Source organism: Cyprinodon variegatus, unplaced genomic scaffold (assembly GCF_000732505.1).
Source record: "Cyprinodon variegatus isolate N-32 unplaced genomic scaffold, C_variegatus-1.0 Scaffold239, whole genome shotgun sequence".
NCBI classification, from domain to species: Eukaryota; Metazoa; Chordata; class Actinopteri; order Cyprinodontiformes; family Cyprinodontidae; genus Cyprinodon; species Cyprinodon variegatus.
Genome location: NW_015150692.1, coordinates 896,558 through 917,849, shown reverse-complemented (window position 1 = coordinate 917,849; position 21,292 = coordinate 896,558). Strand labels below are relative to the sequence as shown.

Below are 21,292 nucleotides of genomic sequence, written 5' to 3'. Positions count from 1 at the left end.
TGAAGCAGGATTCTTCACCATGAACAGAACCAAAAATAAATATGGATCCAGGCTCAAAATGAGCACCTTGAAATGTACTTTAGAATGCCTTGCAGGTCAGCCTAAAGCCCACTGCTCTCATTAAGCCAGAAATAAGAAAGAAAAAACAAAAATGGTTAATTCAAGTGTTTTAAAAAAGACGTTAATCAGGAAATTATCTATACCAAACTGAACGATTGTTGTTTTCTACTTCAAAAAAACAGTTTAGATTTTACAATGGAAAAATGTTCTAATTTTTTTTGTATATTTAAAAATTCAATGTATACCATAGATACATAAAAAAACAGCTTTTTATTTCAGTGTTAAATTCTGTTTAAAGTAAAAGATTATAATTTAAAATGTCCCCGGACCTTTACTGGTTGTTGATTTTCTTTATTCGGACCCTGCTGATTTTTTTATAGTTTACCCCTGATATAGAGGTTTCAGAGTTTGTTGCTACACCATCAGCTATTCATGGGTGATATCAGAATAAAGAAACGTCAATCTGATGTTCTGGGAAACCAAAGATGCACATTCCAGGTCCTTTAAATGCATATAAACGATATGCTGATGTAAGGCCTTTTCTGATCCTCTTTGATCCAGTTTTGCAATTCATTCACTGTCCTTCTTGTGACATAGTTTCCCAAGTTGAGCTCAGTGAATCAGAGCAGGCCTGGAGCTGAATAGACTGAGGCTGAAGGGGCTGAGGGGAGAGGCATATAATAGACAGTATAAGAGACAGAAACACAGAAAAACAGTGCAGGTTCCATTCAACATGGCTGACATCACCCACCTCTTTATCTGTGTGACAGATGAGGAACTTCGCACAAGTTTTTTAGAAGACGAAGGAAGAGAAAGTCTGATTTTCTGTGACTTTGGTGGTGGAGGGATTGAACAGTGGGACACGTTTGACTCACTGGAAGAAAAACAAAAAAATTATATGTTTTTGTTTGCATTCATTCATGATAGCATGCGTGCAAACACAGAGCTAAAGATTAAAGCTCTGGCAAAGAGGCCTTCCACCCTTAAAGACTGAGTTGATGTAGAGAAGAGTTGGTGAGCAGTTAAAGTTAACACATCTCACATCATCAAGCTGGAAAAGTTCAGTTTAGGCAACTGGACGTGAAGTTTTGTAGAACAAGTTTCTCCTTTTATCCAAAAGGCTTCCTCAGTTCTAACTGGTGCTAGGCAGCACTGAGATTAATATAATACAGTATAGGTGTATAGGGTTACATTTATTTCAAAACACCGGCAAGCCAAATAACCATACTCACATGTAGGTTAAACTACTTCTGCCCATGGTTTATCTACCAACACACAACAAAATCAGACGTGCAAAACTGCTGCTTCGATCACAAGGGAAGTAGTGCAGGGCTCGATGTTAACCATCGCCCGATCTCCCGGGGCAAGTAGTTTTTATTGTTGGGAGAGCACAAATTTCATTGCATTTGCCCGCCGGGCAAGTGCAATGATCGCAAGAAAAAAAAAAAAAATTATTTATCACTCAAATTTACTTTAAAATCATCGACATTCGATGAAAACGACCCAGAAGCATTGCCGGTGCCATTTTTGTTGTTTTGTACACATTGGCGCGTGATTTGAAAAAGGTGCGTGATTTGAAAAAGCCGGGTGATTTTCCACCAGATGTCCACCTAGCGGTAATTTTGATGTAGTTACAAAAATGACAAACGGCTGCATTTATTTTTGTCAGGGAAAATGAATCCTGAGTCAGTTAAAAGTCAGGGAATTCTGAAATTATGAAAGACTGTGGAAACCCTGTATAAAATAACTATATATAATGATTCTCTAGAAAAGTCACATTATATTAATAGTACGGTATTATCTTGTGACTTAAAAAAAATAAATTAATAATGATGGCTTCTTTAACCCCTTTCTCAAAGACCCGTTCTTCCTTTGCAAAACATCCTTAAATTAATGTCCTTTAGCCTTCAGGTATAAGTGAATAGCTGATTCATGTTCATAGTTGGTCCCCCTGTATTGAGCCATACGCCTGTGCAACGGTTGCTTGGTCTCTCCATTGTACAAGTCTCTGCACTCTTCACTACACTGAATGGTGTAAACCATGTTGTCGGCCTTGTTTCTTTGTGTTGTGTCTTTGGGGTGTTTTTCAGAGTCCAGCAACATACAGGATGACGATGTCCCTTCTGTTTCCTTCCCTCTCAGCAGACGTCTTCTGGTTGGTTTTAAAAAAAGAGAATAAGACTCTCAGATGAGAGGCAAAAAACAGAAAACTTCTCGTCCCGTTGCCTAATCTGAACCTTTCAGGCTTGATCCTGACCTGGATGACTGAGAATCTTCTCCAATATGATATCTACATTATCTTTTATAAAAAATGGCTGTCTCAATTCCAATCACAAAAAAATGTCTTGGTTGGACAAAAGTTATTTTAGCCTCATAATACCAAATAATATGATAAAGATTTTGAAGCTTGATATATGCAATAATGTATCGCAAATCTGACAAACACTTTGTGTTGTAGTTACTGCCTTATTCATGGGTCAACATGAAGTTTTATTCTTCATTCCCTTCTGATCTCAGCTGGGATTTGAACCGGACTTTAATTATCGGGTAGAATGATTGTCAATAAAAATGTATGCATATGTGTCTGAATTTCTAAATATAGGTCAATAAGTGACTAGTTTGGGATTGTTTCCCCTAATTGCTAAACCAACAGGAATCACTGCACCAAGTGTAACAATGAAAACTTTCACTAATATTTATGTAGGATTGGAGGAAAGGGGGATCTTAATGATGCATTTTAGAGATGATTTACCTGTGTTTCCAGTCTATAAACACCATAATCATAAAAATACACAGGACTTTAGGGAAAAGAGTGTCAGAGATAGATCACCGAAAGTTTTAGGGGCTTTAAAGAGATGAGTCACTCATGGGTGATTCTGTATGAAGAAAATCCTAAAGTGAGGAAACTGAGAAGGATGCAGTTAACAAAACATGGCAAAGGGACTCTAGAATGCATGAAGGACATTTTTTATACATCAACTTAAAATAGGAAGTCTCTGAAAAGAAGCCATTTTAATCTATATCTAGAAGACATAAAGAGGACTACTTATTAAAATAGGGATAATGCAGAGGCATTAATAGATAATTTAGCAAAACAGGATAGAGTAACATCAAGATTTTCAATTATTTAAATATACATGATATGAAGAAAATACCAAATGAGTTTAATTATGTTTTGGTGAGTATTATTCCAAGTTGAGCCATTGATATTACAATCAATAAATTCACAGATAAAAACATAAAGCATAATAAAAACAGTATATTTTTAAGAAAAGAAGAAAAAAGCATTTTATTACTTTCTATTGGGGGGGCGGCAAATACAATGTTGACAATGATGGAAGTTTATCCCCATTGAGTCTATGCTATCTTGAACTGTCAGAGTAAAGAAAATGTAAGTCAGCAAAGCTCTGAAAAGAACAGGTTAGCTTAGAGGAAGTAAAACTAACAGACTTTTTATCAAAGAGCTGCTGTTGCCCTGAGGAACGCAATCTCTTCCAACCCTGATCACTATTTATACATTCTTCCTTCCAGTTGTCTTTGATATATGCTTATTTATGTATTTGCATCCCCCTTAATAGTTGCAATTTACTTATTGCATTGTGAGTTCTTCTATAACATCTTCCATTCGGGATACACACCATTGTACATTTAGATTTGCTGTGCAAATTCTCTGTCACCAGGGTCACGGTAAACCACAAAACAGGCTTAAACTGCAGGCAACCAGACCATGCTCTGTTTTTCTGAAGGAGTTTTGATAGTGAAGTGTTTGTTTATTCAGACGACTCATTCTACAACAATATGGGGCCACTGGTACCAGAAAGGGCTGTGTGGCTGCAGGTTTTCTTTTGCGACCAAAAAGTAGCACACCAGACTTCAGTCATCTCATCAAGTGAGTCCAGTCTTAGCATGAAGACTTGATGAGATGAATGGAGTCTGGTGCACTACTGCTTGGTTGGAAAAGAAAACCTGCAGCCAAACGGCCCTTTCTGGAACCAGTTTGACTCCCCTGCTTTAGAACAATATGGAGCAACTGGACTGCTGATGCTTTTTAAGCCCATCCTTCTGAGCACCTTCCAGGTCCAAATTCCATAGCCATCTGTCTTTCTCCTAGGTTGTTGGACTCTTTAGTTTCATACTGGGTTTGTGTTTGGTCATATGAATCATGACCAGTGTGCTTGTCTTGTGAAATGAGGTCCAGGACTGAAATGTTGATGCCTTTAAGCTAAAACCCTAACCCTCCCCCTCTGTTTAGGGAGCGCTTTCCAATTTAACAAAGTATCTCTCTTCCAAAATCTGAACTTATGTCTTTGTTCTTGAGGTGAAGGTGAAAAGCTGAATCTTGGTCAGCTTCTGGCTCTCGTGTTGTTTGGTTTCTCCAATATAGAAGTCCTCACTGCTTTGGACTCTGTTAATAACACTGCTTTTGGACAGAGACAATAAACCTTTTGAAAGAGGGGTGAAGGAAGCCGTTTTTGTTGAAGGAGAAAAGCCAGTGATTTCCAGAGGTGTGTTTGATTTCAGCGGCTGCATCCTTGAGGACCTGGCCTTCCTGGTCTTTGACAATAAGGAAGCCGGAAGAGTATGGCTATGGTTTCAGAAAGGTTCAGCCTTCTCCAGGCTCCACCGCCGCTCACTCAGCGTACGCTCTGTCGCCTTGCAACTGTGACAGTTGGACTCAAAAAGCAGGCAAAGAATGGAGGCCGAACTCCTCACTACTGTTCTGTATGCTAAATACAAGGAGCTTCAGCAGCAGTGCTGTCATCTCAGATCTCAGATTTATAGTCCCCATACTGAAGAGGTTTTGGAATCAGAGCTTAAATGTCAGTCAAACCCATTTACGCAGGGACAGATAAAACCTTTTAATAAAACAAACATTACCCGCCACATTTCTGACTCAATAACTATTTAAAATAAGTATTTTCATTAATTTCAAACTGAACTATTCACATACTTGTATTATGTTAAACTCCACTTACAATATTCACCACTGTTTGGCGCCATTTTCCTTTTTCCTGAGCACAGAGCAGCCAGCTTGCTTGGGCTCGCAGTGATTCATGGGATACCCCGGACCCGTCCTCAAAATGGGCAAAAACAAGGATGCATTTGTTGGCTGCATAACAACAAGTCCTCCAATCCAAACCGGCCTCAGCACTGCACTATGACGTAATCGGCTGGCAAACTTGGCCTTTGGAGGACGCAGCCATTGAATTCGAACTCAGCACTGGACTCAATCGGAAGAAGTTAAGCAAGCACACTCATCATGATTCAAATGGCCAACCCAAAACCCATCATAAACAAAAAACTCCAGCAATCCAGGAGAGGAATCCGTGTAAATCTGTGTATCATTCGTTCTTTCTATTTTCAATTGCCAATCAAAAAACAAAAAATAAAAAATTGACTGGTTATTTTGTTTTTTATGGTTAAACCAAAAACGAAAAAAGGATTTGTTTTTCATATATCAATTCTAAGCTCAGATCAAGAATACGAAATGGAAAAACGGACAGCAACGCAGAATTTGATTTTAATATTTAATCTGTACAGTTTACGTGCTCAGGATGTGCTCAGGATGCTGCTCCTAACTATAAATTCCTCTGGTATGAGTCAACAGAACTGACAAGGTCACTGGATAGGAATCAAAATGACTTCAGAAAAACTGAGCCAAAGTCTAAATTCAAATTTCAGTTTTTCATCTTTGAATTTAATAAGCGGGCCAATTTTCCTTGTCATTCAATGCAATGAAATAAATGCATAAACCAAATTACAATATTTGTAGACAGTACCTGGAGTTGGAAGAAACTAGTCTGGGTGTCCGTTTCCCCTTCAGGGCTCTCAGATTGTCTCCTTGGGTTAGACTGCTTTCCTTACAATTACTCTGCATACATGAAAACACAGGACAGGACTCTTAGGACAGTCGATCACCATCTTTAAGGAGATTTTATTACAGATGTTGCAGAAGCCTCACTTCGTCCAAACTATAGGATTTGCACAGACTGGTTTTGATTGACAGATCGTCCATGCTTGAAACCATGCTTGAAAACACTGCCTCTTGTTTGCTGCGTGTCACTGGGTCAGAGCCGGGCAGATGGAGCTGTTGCCCATGCTGCTTTTGCAGCTGCAGCTGTCGACTGAACCTTTGTTGGGCAAGTTTCAGCTTGGAGCGATGCACGTCTCCCTGTACCCACAAGCTGTGCTGCTTCCTGTGAACACCAACTTACTCATATTACACAATAGAAATGACTGTTACTGCTAGATTCACTGGTTTGAAATACATCTTAAAGCTTCTTCCATCCTCATACCGGTCAATATAAAGGTCTGACCTTCTAAAAAAGGCCATCTAAAATTGTTCTAACAATGTACCAGGCTGAGAAGGCGACACCCATTTTTCTCTATCTGCAAAAGGCGATCCAATGTGATCCAATCTTTACTTTGCTAAAAAGCTTTATTCTTTTTAAAATAAGTCAGTAGAAATGACTTTTTTATATTCTAACGAATTTAAAGGTATTGAAGAGGATTTTTCTTAGTAAATAAGTGTCCATATTTATCTAAAATCAATTATGCTATGTTCAGACTGCAAGCGTTGGAAGCAGCAAAAAAGCTTCTGCTGTGAGATATTTAATGCTTGTCAGACACGCGTCAAGAGAAGCTTTGATGCTCCTGAAGTACATCCAGTAAAGTGTGTCCAGATGCTTCTGATGCTTCTGCTGCTGCTGCTGTGCTCAATGGCAGAGAGCAGCTTTGCTATATTTGCTGTTATAAGTGGGTAAAAATTGGTTTATTTAATATGTTTTTAAATTAGAATGTCCACCTGGAAACTTCATCTGTGCAGTCAGTTCATCAAGAATATGGTCCTGCCTTTCATCATTTCCCTGTCCCTAGAAATCCTGCTCAATGGCAGCTTCTGGCACGGTCGCCTCTTTGAGGTTTTCTGCTACTGTTCATGTCAGCTGGAAGGTTTCTTGTACGTAATCCAAACTACAGGCACCATAATAATAAAAGCGAACATATTTTGCTGGCAGGTTTTGACATTTTAAGTTAATTTAGGCATTAATAAACTGTCTCAAAGGAGTGATCATAGTGATCTGCATCAGCAGTGCTGTTTTTGTCTCCCTGTCAGCTCCCAGATCAGCTTCTCTGATTAGTTGATGTGGCACGTCCAGCAGCTGAAGTTCCATTTTTCCAACTCCAGCAGCTGCTGCTTTCCCAGCGCATCATGTGCTCAGACATCTGATGCCTTGATGGGTGTTAACCATTGACTTTGCATGTAAACTAGCTGCTTCACTAGCCCGAATGAACTTAGTAGATTTTGTGAAAAAGTGAACTATGTTAGCACGCTGTTAGCACTAGTTAATTTACATCTTTGTAAACTGAACTTTCAGCTTTCTTTTTAACTATACACCTGATCGCTGGAACCTCCCCAAGCTGGAAAACAGTTTTCTGTGTCTTTGTAACTGTTTTTTACTAATAAACTGTTAAACCTTTCTGAGTCTCTGTGAGTGCTTCTGCATGTGGGCCAAACACATTCCACCCATCATGACAGCCATTGTGTTTTTAACTCGTGGTCTTTTGTGTTCATTTTACACAGTGAATGATTTATCATTCGGGTTGGATTCACTTTTCTTTCAGTAGCATCCGAATGAACGGAGATGCATTTATTTTCTTGGTGATTAATAACGTTGCTAAGAGCCATAGCCTAAATTACTAATTTGGTGAAAGACAGCTGGAGGAAAGGGGCTAAAACCCTGGTCAGTTAGCAAATTACAGCTATAATCTTTCAACTTATAATGAATAACTAGCTTTACCCTTGATTTGAATTGCCTATTCATTAACTAACTTCCAGTTCTAGTTATTTATTATATTCATAATCTTCTGGTTAGCTGGCATAACACTTAGATAGAAAACTTTGAATCAATTTGACTGTATGACCTGGTTGAATTGTAAAGTGCCTTGAGATGACGTGTTGTTAATTGGCGCTATATAAATAAACTGAATTGAATTGGATTTACTTTATCTGAGACATAATATTATATACAAGAAATTCAGACTTGAAATATGACTTAATAAGAATGATGACCTTAAAGTTTAATACATTTATTCCTGCACCAGTTGTTACCAAAATGAAATTAAAGACTAGCTTTTCCTCCTTAGTCTTAAAGTTTTAAACTTACTCTACTAAGAAGTTCTGCTGTGGACCAATAATTGATCCAGGTCGACAGACTCTGATCCATGCAATAGCCTCGGCCGCCGTGAACCGAAAGTGCTTCATCAGATAGCAGGCGATCAGGGTGCCCGTACGGCCCAGGCCAGCTGAGATTGAAAAATATTTATTAAGTTACACACAATTTCAGAGAGCAAGAAAAACCTAACAAAGCACAGCCAGCTGTACCTTTACAGTGCACGGCCACGGCTCCTTCGCTGCTTTCACAGACATGCAGGAAGCGTCTAATGATCAGGTCTGAGGGTGTGGAACCATCCGGGAAGAAGAAATCATGGTGTTGAAACCCTGCATCCTCAAAGCGTCTGCCCTCATACAGCTTCTTGTTCAGGCGAACCACAGCAATCACGTTATTTTGGCGAAAGTGTTCAAAGTACGCCTCAGGTGCATGGAGAGGATAACCTGAATGTTCAGAAAAACAACCCAAGATGGTCTGAGTTGTTTATCCAAATTATCTCAAATTATTTAAATCTATATCTGACACATATTTCTGTCAAAAACCCTTTGAAAACCAAAGCCTCACAACCCAACCTTTATTCTAACACATCACATTGTTTTAAAATGTTCTTCAAATAAAACAACACCTCATAATTGTATCTAATTTTATCTCTGTTGAAATCTGGGAAGCAAACATGTTGAAGAAAGATCTCTCGTCAGATGTTGATGAAAGAGGGAATGGAAGTAACCCTGCAAATCAGCTTAGATGTTCAATGTTGGTAGAGAAAAAAAATCTCCAAAGACCAGGAAAGATGATCCTAATCAAACCTAATTTAAAGAAATTTAATTAAAAATCATCTAAACATGAGTGAGGTAAGTGGAAAAACTGCTTTACTTTTCAAAGCATTTTAATTTGTTTCCCCTCCTTAAAATAACCTGTAAAATGTCACAAACGGTGCAGTTTCCTACTTAAATTCAGGATTTTCACATCTGACTCACCATTCTCTACTTTGTTTCGTGCATGAGGGCTGCTGAATGCCAGAATCTTTCCAGGAATGATCCAATTCATGTCTCCATTTTCAACTCGCTGAAATCAGACAAAGAAGCAATAAGTCTGAATTACAGGTTGCTTAATGTGGTAACTTAAGACACAGAAGAGGATTTTTGAATTTTTTTATTTTAGTTTTTGTGCCAGCAATTTTTTTTTGTATAATTGTTCAATCATCAGATGGATGGTGTTTAACTGCAAAGATCATTATCAGCTCAAATTTGGAACTTTTTGAGATGTAGGACAGTGGACTTGTTACAAGAGGAGCAATCAAGAAGTCACTTCTGTCAAATACAGGCTTTAAGCACTTTGCATTGTCTTTGTACTGAATTGTGCTATACAAATAAATTTGCCTTGCCTTGCCTTGCCTTAAGGACAGGCTTAATCCGGGGAAACACTGTACAAATATTTGCCCTTTTTTGGGAATTTTCCAGTCGTGCAAGAATTCTGTCCGATCAGGCCAAGTATCAGCCTCATGGTACGTTGTGTAAAGGGGGTATCAAGGGGCAATCAGCCTCTCATGACCACCTCCTGATCAGGAATCGTAAGGTCGGGAGAAAATCAAACATGTTTGAGATTCATTCGGACGTTGTGAGGTGTTCGCGGATAAACCCTGCAGTTGAAGCAGAGTTCTTCTTCTTCTTCCAGATTGACGAGTCAGACCAGCACCATCCCTCAGCGCTGAGTCCGACGTGTGGTTTTTGGATGTGCAGTGTGAGAACATGCATCGTAAGCTGTGAACTTTTAAACCCTGAGGTTTTCATTGTACAGTTCGAGCTGTAGCAACAATCGTGCAAAGATTGAAAATATTCCACAGTGTTTGCCCGGCTTTACTGGCCTATCCTGCAGATCATCGCACATCATTAACAAAGCTCTGTGCGGTGCCTCTGTAACTGTATCATAGGACCCCATTATTTATTGTTCTAATACACAAAGAGAGACCTTTTTACCACTTTGGTTTAGATCTCTTTATCTTGCCTCATGGTTCTGCTTAAAACGAGGTTTATTCAAAATGGCCAAAGCTAACAAAAGGGTTGCTAAAGCTAATCACCATTACCTCATAATGTTCATATTCTTCCGTACTAAATGTTTCAAAATCCAGGAAGCCGTGCTGTAATGCCTGCAAGAGGAAAGACATCATGAAAACGTTCACCAAGTTAGAGAAGTCAACTTTCACTCAAGGAAGGGAGAAGGTTAAAGGTCATAGCTCCAACTTTTTTATCAAAACCAATATTTTTTTCTAAAATGTCACATCCACAGAATGCAGAGAGTGGTGAAGACTAAAAGTATTCCTTTTACTGAAAAAAGGGTATTAATATTTTTATTTTTTTTTTTTGGTGGGTATACATAGAAATGTTTCCTTCTGGTTGTGGTGCCAGCATCGACAGGAAAGGAATTCGCACCAATAGGAGTAGTAGGTTAAAGTCAGCTCAGACATTCCAGATCCTATTGCCATGGGTTCCAGCTGAGAAATGGCTTATTTTTTTAGTGTGTCCAGAAATGAAAGAATACATCTTTGAGCATGAACAGGATTTATTCCAGTCATAATTTAAAAAATTCTTGATTTAAACTTAAATTACAGAGGAAGCCCTTCCTGCCTTGCTGGCAAACACTACTGAAAAAACAGCAACATGGTCACTAAGTATGATCTATTTATCACAAAGCTGCCTATATAATTGCTCTCAGAATCCCCCCCTTAGGCCAAAAACCTCTGAAATTCAATTGCGTAAATATCAGTACCCAGAGACAGTAGTAGTTGCTTACAGGCCCACAACCTCTTAGGGGCTCCATCACTGACACCTTATAGGCTCCCTACGCAATTAGCTAAGCAGACAGTAGTACTTTTAATTACTATGTTAATAACTGTGTATAGTTCATTGGTTGGACGGTAGGTAAAAAATACACTCATATAATGTGTCGAACCGCAATAAAGATCTGAAAAGAACGTTGTATTTGAGTATTTTTTTTTTACATTACTACACTACTGGAATTATGGGTAACCCAGATTGTCGATTAAAAACCATAACCGTTACGTACCATGTGTTAGCGACGATGGATACCCAGAAGAGGTACTTAGGCGAATTCCAGAAAAGAAAAAGATTTATGGAACTGTAGCCGAATCCTGAACCTTTATCACGTGTTGTACTTCATAAGAGGTCCACCCAGATAATGTGTGGGCCTATTTTTGTCTTGTTACGGCACTGCTCAAATTGTCATAGTTTTGGTTCTGTTTAAGTTTTATCTTTGATTTTATATTGGGTGTATTTCCATTTTGTGTTATTCCAGTTAATTATGATTGTATTTGAGTTCTTATTATTTCTTGTTTACCCTCTTTTACCCTCTTGGGTCAGTCTCCTTTTCCCTTGCTCCCTTCTAGAGTGCTCTTTTCTCACCTGCTCCCAATTTGCTGTATTGGGAGCAGGCGTATATGTACAGTATATGCACCTCCTCCTCAGTCACTGTGGCTGGTTTGTCGTCATTTCTTTGCCCCCTTGTTGTGAGTATTCCTGGTTCTCAGTTTTTGTGGATTTTGTAGATTTATGCTTTTGAATTTTTGCTTCTGTTACCCTTTTTGTTGTTAAATCTGCAAGTAACCATCTTCATATTCAGTGTCCGCATTTGGGTCCTGTCAAACATCCACCCAGCCTGATACAAATAAGGTAAAAGCAGAACTTCAAAGGTCATCTTATGGTAAAACAACAGCCTTGTGCACTGGAATGTCCCACTTGCTCGGGATGTGCACAGGAATTTGAACTGGCTGCAGGATGTCACAAACATACAATGACCAGTAACTTTAAAACAGAAAATAAAACTTGAAAAGAAATTAAACTTCAAAAGGGTTATGGGACTGGCAGAGCACAATATACCTTGTGTAATCCCTGTAAGCAGTCGAGGACAGAGAGGTTGAAAGTGCACTCGCCCATTCCTGCATCCCTGTGTGAAACACAGATGTTATAATTAAACCAAATTGAAATTTTGCAGAGATGCACAGGTTAGAAAGCAAAAAAAACATGGAAAAAAATGAAAAACAGGAATGTAAAATACCCTATTAAAAAATATGTTGATTGAAATTTATAATATTATACATAAATAATGTATAATGGTTTGAAGGTAAACCGTAACTAGTGTGAGTGTTTGACAACAGGGGAGAGCAGCAGCATAATTGCTGCGAAGAAGCTGTTTAATTATTTTTTTTTTAGCTGGTTTACATTCTGCTTTGCTATTTTCTTACAAAAGTGTTAAAAACTGCAAATCCTGCAGGAATTAGCACAGATGTACATTAGGTGGTGCTATGGCACCTGCCCCTCTTCCACTGCAGAAATATGGCTCTCGTTAAGTCTTTGGCTATGTCTGATCATCCGCCCTCACCCCTAAATCCCTCAATCATTATATAGAGCAGAGACTTTACAGTGAACTCAGTTAACTGACCATTCGGTCGGTCATGTAACTCTAACATCTTTGTTATTAGTCGCCCCCGCTGCAGCGAATCCCAAGATGCTTTGCAAGGAGAGCTCTTGCAAAGCAATCTGGCATATATCTGCTTGTCTAGTGACCATTTATGGTCACTACTTTTCAGTAGAATTGTGGTAAATTTTCATTCCACTGCTTTTTCATCCACTAGACCAATGTTTCCACTGTACCACTTTGAGCATTTGTTCATACCATGTTTACCTCTCTAAAAGGTAAAAAAGTAAGTCCAGGCTGTTCTATATATCCAGTCTGTTCCTCTGCTTGGTTGTGATGCCAGTCAAAGCTCAAGGTGAACTCAAACCTTTAGGAAAAACTTACTTTTTGTTGTATAATAGCTTGTTTGATTTTTCACTGTTCTGAGCTCTAACAGGAACCACTTCAGTCTAATGGACTAATATATCTCTAAAACAATACGAACTCTTAAGAAATCGGATCACAGTCTCGCATTAAAGAATAATGTAAAAAGATGGTCACAGGAAGTTGGAAGAAGCCTGCAAGGTTTTGATGCTACAGACTGGAATGCACAGCATCAGCCACATGTAGCGGACAGTAGTGTAATGACTGACTATATAAACAACAGTTTAGTTAACACTATCTGAAATGCTAAAGAAACAAAAAAAAAATCTCCAGGAAGGGAAACGGAGAATAATGAGTAGAACAAAGTATAACCTAAGGTCAAGATAAGAAAAAGCAAGGCCGCTCACACTGAGCCTGGTTCTGCTGGAGGTTTCTTCATGTTAAAAGGGAGTTTTTCCTCTCCACTGTCACTACAAGCATGCATAGTGTGAGCGATTGCCTTCGAGTCAATGAGTCGATGCAATCATCTGGTTTTCCTTAGATAGCAAACTTTTAATCAATTTGACTGGATGATCTGGTGAACTGTAAAGTGCCTTGAGATGACACATGTTGGAAATGGCACTAAAGAAATCAACTGAATTGAATTGATTGAAACAAGTATAACAATATCAGAGATGTGTGGTCAGGGATGAAGAAGATCACAGGCTTCAAGCAGAAGGTTGATCAGATTGATGGAAGTCTTGACAATGAACTGAATAAATTCTTCAACAGGTTCAGTTCAGGACCAACTTTCCTGTCCACACTCAAACAAACATCCTGACCTCCCTTGACATGAGCCTTCCCTTCCTTCCACATCACAAATGTTTCATTTTCCACCTCTGCCATGGACCCTCATGCTTCAATGCATTTGTCCACAAAAGCCATATGGTAGTGCTTCTACATTTACCTTCCACCTGTCTGTTTCTGGAAGTCAAGTGAGCTGGCACCAGGTCCTGATGGTGTCAGCCCCCAGGTCCTGAAGGCCTGTGCAGGGCAGCTCTGTTGTGTTCTACAGCACCTTTAAACATTAGTCTGACCCAGAAGACAATTCAGGTGATGTGAAACTGTTCCAGCACAAACGGCACGTCAACCAACAACCACCTAGATCAGAGAATACCTGCCAAACAGAACAGTTTGATAGACTGAAGGGACAGTTGTCCAACCAGATAGCCAGCAGCATGGAATCCTCATAGGGATCGATACTCTCTCCATCCTTTGTACACCTCTGACTCCCAGGACCAAACAGTGTCCTCCTGTCATCTGCATAAATACTGGGATAGCCCTGCAGGCATTGGGTCAGTCAAAGAAAGGAAGGAAATAATCATCAACAAGTCAAATGCTATTGACCTCAGCATCAGAGCGAATAAAATCTAAAATCTCAACAAGCTGATAAAGGAGATCAGCTCTCTACTAAGAACTCCTCTAGAACCTCTAGGGATCATTTAACAAAGAATCATTCTTCATAAAAATTAAGAACAATATTTGCAGCATCAGACTGTCATACACCAACAGAGTGTTTTCAATCAAAGTCTTCTCCAGATCGGAACAGAAGATCTATCCTGCCCACTGCTATCAACAACCCAATAACTGGTTGATTAAAAAAAAAAAGAACTATGGACAATTATAACATTTAATTTCCCATTGGGATCAATTAAGTATTTAGAATTGAATTTTAAATGAACGTAGTTGCCAGCCAAGTGAATATTCATCAGACAGGACTATAAAAAGTAAACAATTTTACATTTCCTAAATATATCAGAATATTCATCTGGTCTAATGAACTGGACCTTGATCATTTCACCCTTTGTTAAGCTGAGCCATCACTATGAATCAGCTAATTCTCTATATTTTGTTTCCGTTCAATTAGGAGGAGGAAGCTGCCCACACTTTTTAAGTACCTGAACATCAGGTAGGCTGTATTGTTTCCTGAGATTAGAGTCCTGTAGGCTTCATCTGGTGTCCTTTTTAAATAGATAACCTAGAAACCAAAGGTAAAACTGGGTTACTGACAATAAGGAATGGGATGGAGAGGCATAGTGATGGGAGGGGGGAGATAGATGAAACAATATTTACAGCGTAGGCACCGATGAGAACGGCAGCATTGGCTCTCTTCTTCTGGTCACAGCTGGTGTAGTGGACCAGTTTCTTTCTAGATATTGTGAAGGACTTTCAAGACCAAAACAAAGAAAAATCCATCAAAAACGAAGAAAAAAACGTAGCTGATAAATATTCACACAAACCAGCAGAATTGGAAATAGGCAACATTCCCAATATTACCTTGAGCTTTTTGTTGAGTTTGCAGCAGTATTTGTAGAGCATGGCGAGGTTAAGGGGCCCGAAGTCTGCATAGAAACTGGAGCACAAAGCAAAACATGTCATATAAACAAAATATGTAGTGCAGATATATATTAAATATAATACACTGATAACAGTTTGGATTTCTAATCTCTTAAACTCCAACATGGTTGACCTTTAACCAAACAATGGTTGTGAATAAAATATTTAATGTTTTTTTTTATTTTTAGAACTTCAGTTAATGTCTGGTTAGTCTAGTCACACGTATCATCCACAAAAGAACAGTTTAATTCAGTGTATAACAGTAGATGAGGAGAAATGACCAATAAAACTGACTGCTCAGGTCACTGAGCACATGAGAAGCCCACTAGTGTTATGAACGTATGTGGTGAGGATGGCGGTTATTTTACCCCAGAAGAAAAAGAAGTTATTTCTCTAGTTCTTTCTTGCACCATCCAATGAAGGCAATGAAAAGCCACACCTGGATTATTCATTCAATTCAGTATGAAAGACAGGAGACAGAGGAGTTGGCTGAAGTTCAGGAAGTAGTGGAGTTGGAAAACATGGCCATCACAACATTTTCGCTTTGCATGTGCTTAATGTGTGGGCATTGTTTGTGTTTCAAGAAGGTTATGTCTTTGCAGTGAGTTTACACTTTGCTGCTCTCTATTTCCTCTGATTACAGCATTTCTCCTTTGCATTGTTTTCCTTTGTAGGTGTTCTGTACATTTGTGTGTTAATATAATTCTTGCTTTTGTCTCATTGTAATGTTTGTTGTGTGTTTATGTATTTGGTGTGCATTTACCCCTCTTGGCCATCTTATGAACCATTTGTGGTTCTGAAATATATAATCCAGAAAGCAATGCCGTTCTGATCCACTGTCTTTTTACTGTGATCATTGAATCAAATGCAGCATCTCACTGTAGAGACACAGCCATAAAGTTATGCTGGTAGTGGAGGTTATGCTAAACCTTTTCACAACCAATCAAGCTGTAACATTCTCCTTGGTTTGAACCGAACTGGTCTGCTGACCCAATATGTGTGTAAATGAAGGAACTTATCTCCATTAGTCAATTGGATCTGATCTGATGGGAAAATCTTGCTGCAGACCGTCCATGTAGGAACCTGCTGTTCTTGCTTGTTTTCAGGTAAACTTGTAACTCTAGGCGTGGGAAAGATATCTCAATGATGTGCTGGTTGCAGCTAAATATGTGACTGAAGCACAATCTTAAGGCCTTTATTTTCTGCCTGCTTTAATAAGCAAATACAGGATGGATTTTCTAGCTGAAAGGCACCATTTTGACCTACTGAGAATGTAGACCACAGTTAAATAGAAGAGACTCCAAAGGCACAACAAAAATGTTGTTTTAGTCGATGTAGAGGTATTTTCCCTCAGCTCAATCAGAACAAAACCTTAAGTTTTATTAACGGATATTTAGATAATCCAATCAAAGTTATTATCATATATTATAGTTGACTATAAAAAGGTTTCTAACTTTCCAGTTAAAAAGATTACAAACAAAAGATCCTGTCACCGGAAGATCGTGCCAGAGTTCAACCAATGCAGTGACTTTGGTCCATGCTTTTTTAAACTTTTAGAATAGGGTTAAACTGATAAATCTGCCAGTCAATATTTTTTGCTGATGTTATTTTTTTTTCTTCAATTTGCATCCTTCTATTTGTGCATGCACTTGCCAATTATTTAGTGCATCCAGCCACCTAAAGCACATGCATTAACATTCCTTTCCTTATCAATTGCAAATGTGTTTTTTGATTTGTCGATATATGTTTATTTTTCATTCCGACTGAAACATTTGTTATCATTCTCATTTTATCATGTAAGCAATAAAAAAAAAAAGCTTAATCAGCATTCAGTTTCAGCTCCAAAAATTGGGAGCAAAACATTGGGATAAGTTAGACAGATGTAAAAAAAAAAAAAAAACCTATATGGGCATTGGCTTTAGAAAAGTCTGCATCTTTCCATCTCTGCTGCAGAGCAGTGGATCTAAAACTCGTCCACCCAAGAGCTTAGCTATGTGGAGGGGAACCCTCATGCTCCAATTTTGAACTCTGCATTTTAGATTTTATTTTAGGAGGTTATAACTTTAAATTAATTAAAATCAGCCCCAGTGAGGCAAGGCGAGGCTTACATCCGTCGTCTGGTTTTTAGCTGACTTTTACTTATTAGGTCATTTCTTCATAGTTAATAATGTATTGTAAGTTAACGACGTCCTTTGAATAATTTGTCAGTTTTAGAGCCATGTATGTAGCTACTTGAGGAAAAAAAGTAGTTAATTCCAATCAAAGTAGAGAAAGTAAGTAAAGGCATAATATAAAAAGCAGTCTTAATCAAATGTTAAATTCCTATTTTAATTACATTTAAATGCTCATAATACTTTCTTTCTTGTTTCTTAATAAACTGGTTATTTGCATGAAATGTAAATTATACTTATCGACTTACGTATCTATAATCCCTCTCTGAAACTTGTGGTAAAAGTACTGAATATGATGCATTTAGATGTTTTAAGTTACTGAGTCTGGTTCTGCTGGAGGTTTCTTCCTGTTAAAAGGGAGTTTTTCCTCTCCACTGTCGCTATAAGCATGCTTAGTGTGAGGGATTGCCTTTGAGTCGATGTAATCAACTGGTTTTCCTTAGAAAACTTTGAATCCATTTGACTGTATGACCTGGTTGAATTGTCTCTCTAAAGTGCCTTGAAATGACGTTTTGTGAATTGGCGCTATATTTATAAACTGAACTGAATTAACGCCGCTTCCTCAGTGATGTTTGACAATGATGACATTGAGACAAACTGTTGTAGAGAAAAGCCTAATGTTGTCTGCAGGCATGATTATGTGTCTGTTGTTAATCCGCTTGCATCATGGGTGCGGAGCTCTGATCTTGTCTTGGCCTACATCTTACAGTGGGATAACAGGCGTTGGCTAAAGATCTACATGACCGTGAACCAGTGAGTTATCTCACAGACACGTGAACTCATCTGGATTCCTCTTCTTAAAATGACTGCAGACTATAAACCGATTATTTATTACATCATACGCATCAGTCTCAAAAGTAGTGGTTTGTCTATATAAAGAAATAAAGCTTATTGAAAAGCTATTTATTTAACTGGGGTATATATGAACAGAAATATAAATTAAGGGGAAGATGGAGCGGGAGATCGACAGGCGGATTTGTGCGTTGTCTGCTGTGAAGCAGGTGCTAAACAAATTGGGTCATGATCAAAAGAACGCGATTCTGGATACAAGCGGCCAAGTTTTCTCCGTAGTGTGTCTGGGCTCTCCCTTAGAGATAGGGTGAGGAGCTCAGTCATCCGGGGAGGACTCAGAGTAGAGGCTGCTACTCCACGTCGAGAGGAGTCAGCTGAGGTGACTCTGTAATTTGGTTAGGATGTCTCCTGGATGCCTCCTTGCACGGGACACGTCCCACTGGGAGGAGACCCAAAGAGAGAGCCAGGACACGTTGGAGGGACTGTTTCATGGCTGGCCTGGGAGCGCCTTGGGGTTCACCTGGAGGAGCTGGCCCAAGCGGCTGGGGAGAGGGACATCTGGGCCTCCCTACTGAAGCTGCTACCCAACCCCGGACAGGCGGTGATTTATAAGCTAATGGATGTAAACCTAGAATCTGACACTGGTGGAGCCAGTGAATTTAAAAAGGGCAGTTCACCAGTCCAACCCATTCAACCAGCTGCTCAGTGGCTTTAAAATCTGCTTATTTACATCACAGGAAGATTTTGTTGATAAGATTTAAACTAACTAACAAAGTTATTTTCTGCATTTACTGCATTAAAGACATCAAAACATCTCAGATATCTGGATATGTGGAGTTTAAGCCTCAACAGGTCATCACACTGATAAGATTTAGAGACTGATCATATCTGACAGCCTCACCCCAGAGACCTAGGAGCCTTCCTGAGTTTGATGGTCCTGGGTCTGACCTGGCTTCTTTACGGCAGCCTTGATCAAGGCCCCGGAGAGTCTGCCAGAATGAAGGGGCTCCCTTATTGCAGGGGCAGGGGGCTGCTTTTTTTTACAATCCCAATCTGAAGAGCACACTGGAAGTAGATTAACTGGCAGAATTGTTTTTATTGTTAATGTAAAAAGATTTTAACTAAGATAAAGCCAATTTAAAGTGTTGATTTATACCCTAATTGAAGAAATTTAGGAACCAGGATTTCTGTTTGTAGGAATGTTTAAAACTTATATTTGTTCAATTAATCATCTATTTACTTAATAAAGTTCTGTCAAACAAAAAATAAGAAAAAAAAGTGTTGAGGAAGTCTAAACCGGATTTAACCCCAGCTTATCCTTCCTCTGTGGGCTAACACTAATCCTACACTGACAGATTTCTTATCCACCAATGTTGTGCTTTAAATCACTTCATTAAATTCCCATTGACGTTTGGTGTTTACTTCCAGAATTAATTGTCAAAATGGCGACCCCCTGCGTCTGCAGTAGTTCCAGCCAATGTTTGCCCCATCACACCCATAAAGTGTTTTTGGGGTGCAAGTGTGTGTGTAGCATTGTTTCCATTTTGTTCTTATCTTGGTGGGGGTGTGAATGTCTGTGAAAGCATGTGGATGGGAATTGGTGGGTAAATGAATGCTTGTCAGGTTTTTTATGGTTTTTGTTTCAGTTTGTTCAGGTTTTAGGTCTTAGTCTGCCGCCAACCATGGGGCCTCTAACCCCCCGAGCCATTCTTCCTGCTGGGGCTCCTGCCAGCTAATGCACTGCTGGTTCTTGGTATCAAGGTCTGGGTGCTTGGACCAGATCTTAGCTTCAATGCCTAAACAATGCAGCAATAAAACCAAATTTTTCTAAAGATTTATCAAGTTATTTACTCTATAGACGGCTGTTTTAATCCCTGAAAGCTACAAATTCTTACATAGTTGAAATCGGATGCATTAACAGACTAAAGTAAAAGAACCCTAAGGTCAAGTTGATGTAGGATGGAGATAAAGAGAAGCTGTCATTTCTGACTTTAAGGTAAAATGAATGTGCAGCAACAGAGGGAAATTTCAAACATTTTAATCTGGGGTTTATGATGCTTTTCAGATGGAAAATTTGCACACAGCAGGAAACTGTAAGAGTCAGAGCTGAACTCTCTAAATATCAGCTGAGTTCAACTCTTTTTCTCTTTGTAACATGCATGGCTGGTGGTTAATTGGAGACAAAGATTGGCCTGGTGATGGACCAATGATGAGACTGCATCAGAGGAACCAGCTGTTAAAGACGTACCTCTCATAAATGAACTCTTCATCTGTGCTGAAGAAGTGTGTGTTTGCAGAGTTCTTTGGTTTGACAGGGAGAGTAGCAAAGTACAGCCGATCTGTGGGATACAGGACAGACAGACAGGCAGACAGACGAACAGCAATTCATTATTCACATGATTGATGGGTACATACTGGATAGCTGATTTTGGCAATTTGTACTCTGATTTAAATTTTCAAAAATCACAAACTATAAATTTAAGTTATTTAAAAGAAAATAAAAGCTGGAAACTAAAAAGTAAATAAAAAAACATATTTATCATCTGAAGATAAAGATTTCAATCTGTCAGATTGTTTCTGATAAAAATGTTTATTTTTTCTATTTGTTCTGTTTCTAAACTTCCAGTTTTTTGGTAGAAACCTTAATGTATCAGAAATGGACATCCATCTATTTTGTGCTTTATAGCTAAATAAATTGTACTTTATCTAGCTGTATATTTTTCTAATATGAATTTAAGCAGGAAAAGGTGCAAACATTAACAAATCCTCCACTAATGAAAGGCATTATTTACTGAAAGTAGAATATAGTGACTAAGAATCACTGTTTTCTGTATAAAGGCTGCAAAATAAATCTAACAATTAGTTAAGTTAGATTGAACAAGTAGCTGCTGCAAATTTTGCATTATGCATTAATAGGTGGCAGAGCCA

At 38.7% G+C, this 21,292-nt stretch overlaps 1 protein-coding gene across 1 annotated transcript in view; it reads right to left on the bottom strand.

The window, feature by feature from the left end:
- Positions 1–340: 340 nt before the first annotated feature.
- LOC107089121 (dual specificity protein phosphatase CDC14A-like) overlaps positions 341–21,292 on the bottom strand; it is a 21,747-nt gene continuing 795 nt past the window's right edge. Inside the window, exons 2-14 of the mRNA XM_015381689.1 lie at positions 20,613–20,703; positions 15,342–15,417; positions 15,138–15,230; positions 14,963–15,042; positions 12,125–12,191; positions 10,315–10,377; positions 9,209–9,296; positions 8,444–8,674; positions 8,226–8,364; positions 6,023–6,257; positions 5,841–5,932; positions 812–934; positions 341–721 (exon numbers count right to left, since the gene is read on the bottom strand). Of these exons, the coding sequence (XP_015237175.1) occupies positions 673–721; positions 812–934; positions 5,841–5,932; positions 6,023–6,257; positions 8,226–8,364; positions 8,444–8,674; positions 9,209–9,296; positions 10,315–10,377; positions 12,125–12,191; positions 14,963–15,042; positions 15,138–15,230; positions 15,342–15,417; positions 20,613–20,703 (1,427 nt within the window). The 3' untranslated portion in view covers positions 341–672. The remainder of the gene's footprint in view (positions 722–811; positions 935–5,840; positions 5,933–6,022; positions 6,258–8,225; positions 8,365–8,443; positions 8,675–9,208; positions 9,297–10,314; positions 10,378–12,124; positions 12,192–14,962; positions 15,043–15,137; positions 15,231–15,341; positions 15,418–20,612; positions 20,704–21,292) is intronic.